The 1,589-nt window shown below is 62.8% G+C and overlaps 1 protein-coding gene across 1 annotated transcript in view; it reads right to left on the reverse strand.

The window, feature by feature from the left end:
* Positions 1 to 1,589, reverse strand: part of LOC104125757 (F-actin-monooxygenase MICAL1) — a 9,354-nt gene that overhangs the window by 4,988 nt on the left and 2,777 nt on the right. The window contains 4 exon segments of the mRNA XM_035893730.1: positions 217 to 474; positions 781 to 881; positions 1,091 to 1,246; positions 1,326 to 1,424. Coding sequence (XP_035749623.1) covers positions 217 to 474; positions 781 to 881; positions 1,091 to 1,246; positions 1,326 to 1,424 — 614 coding nt within the window.

Below are 1,589 nucleotides of genomic sequence, written 5' to 3' on the forward strand. Positions count from 1 at the left end.
GCTCCTCCACCCTGACCCCCCCCCTCCCAGATCTCTGGTGGGGCTGGGGAAGGGAATAAGCCCACCAAAGCATCCTCCTGCTGGGACTTGGGGATGGGGTGCACCAGGCAGTGGGGACGAGAAGTGCTCAGGGAGGTGGAATATATTGCAACCAAGAGATCTTGCAGGGAGAGGGGAAACTGAGGCAGGCGGTGGTGCTGCAAGGGGGACCCTCACCTCCACCAAGCAGTCGCCCACCAGCCCAATGAGCAGACGGGACCCGTTGTGCTCCCGCACCAGCGCTGCGTTCTCCGAGCGCGTCATGCAGGTGAAGTCGAACATGTCGACGTCCGGCAGGTCCCGGTGATTGAGGGCGAACTCCAGTTCAGGCAGGCGGTAGTTGGTGGAGAAGTTGGCGGCTTCTTTGGCGTAGCTGAGGAGGGCATCCCGGTTCACGTTCTCTGGGGACAGCAGGCTCTCGATGTCCGCTTTGTCCTGCGGGGATGGGGATGGGGTGAAGCTGGTGGGGATGCAGGAGGTGGTGTTTGTCCCCCAGCCTGGGTGCAACCAGATCTAGGGGTGAAGCTGTGCCACCGGGCTTGGGACTGTGAGCCTCCCCAAAAGGAGATCCACACACACCCCGCCCCCAGCCCCCAGCGCAGGACACTGGCACAAGGCAACGGCTGCTGAAGTCCCCCACCATCCCAGGGGTGCAGGGTCAAACCAGCACCCATGATTTGCATCCCACCCTCCAGGTGGCTCTTTCTGTGGGATCCCAGGGCTGGATCCTGCCCTCCTCACCTGGAGGATGACCCCTTTCTTGAGCAGGCTCTGCTTCTTGGCTGTCATGACGAAATAGTGAGTGTCGTCCTTGTAGTAGACGATGTTTTCCAAGTCGATGCCTGGTGATGAGGAAGGGGTTGAGCGGAGCCACGGGGCAGAGCCGGAGCCATGAGGAGCCCCTGCACTGGGCTCAGCCACCAAATGTCCCCTGCAATGGGGACACCATGTGGGGACATGCACCCCACCACACAGGGGACATCCCAGGGCTGAGCCTCGAGGATACAGAAACCCCCAGGGCACCCCCCATGCTAGGGCCGGGACCACTGACCCGTTTTGTTGTAGAGGTTTTGGAAGAACTTCTGGTTGTAGATTCGGGCCACGCCGCTGATCTCGGCCACCTCCACCTCGGCCCGGCTGTGGCGGTTGATGAAGTTGGTGGTGATGCCGATGGCCAGCTTCCCCCGCATCTCCTTCCGCTTGAACCCTGCAGGCAGGGAGAGGCGTCAGCCCCCACCCGGCCACCCCATACCAGTCCCGGGGGTGCGGGGACCCGCTGCTGTCACCTTCGGGGACAAATTTGCCACCGCCGGCTGAGATGAGGACGTCGAACTCGTAGTGGCTGAGGGGAGAGGAGCTGGGCTGCAGCACAGCCCGCCAGCCGCCTGTGGGGAGAGGGAAGGTCATGAGCATGCTGGGTCTCAGCTGGGACCTGCTCTAGGGTGGGGAGAGGCTTGCATTTCATCTCCCCCCCCAAAAGGCATGCCCCCGGCTAGCAGAGGGACAGGGGGGCTCAGAAAGGCCACCTGCAGCCCTGTCCTTGTCCCCAT

This window comes from Egretta garzetta, unplaced genomic scaffold, assembly GCF_000687185.1.
Source record: "Egretta garzetta isolate BGI_Z169 unplaced genomic scaffold, ASM68718v1 scaffold105, whole genome shotgun sequence".
In the NCBI taxonomy this organism is placed as follows: domain Eukaryota; kingdom Metazoa; phylum Chordata; class Aves; order Pelecaniformes; family Ardeidae; genus Egretta; species Egretta garzetta.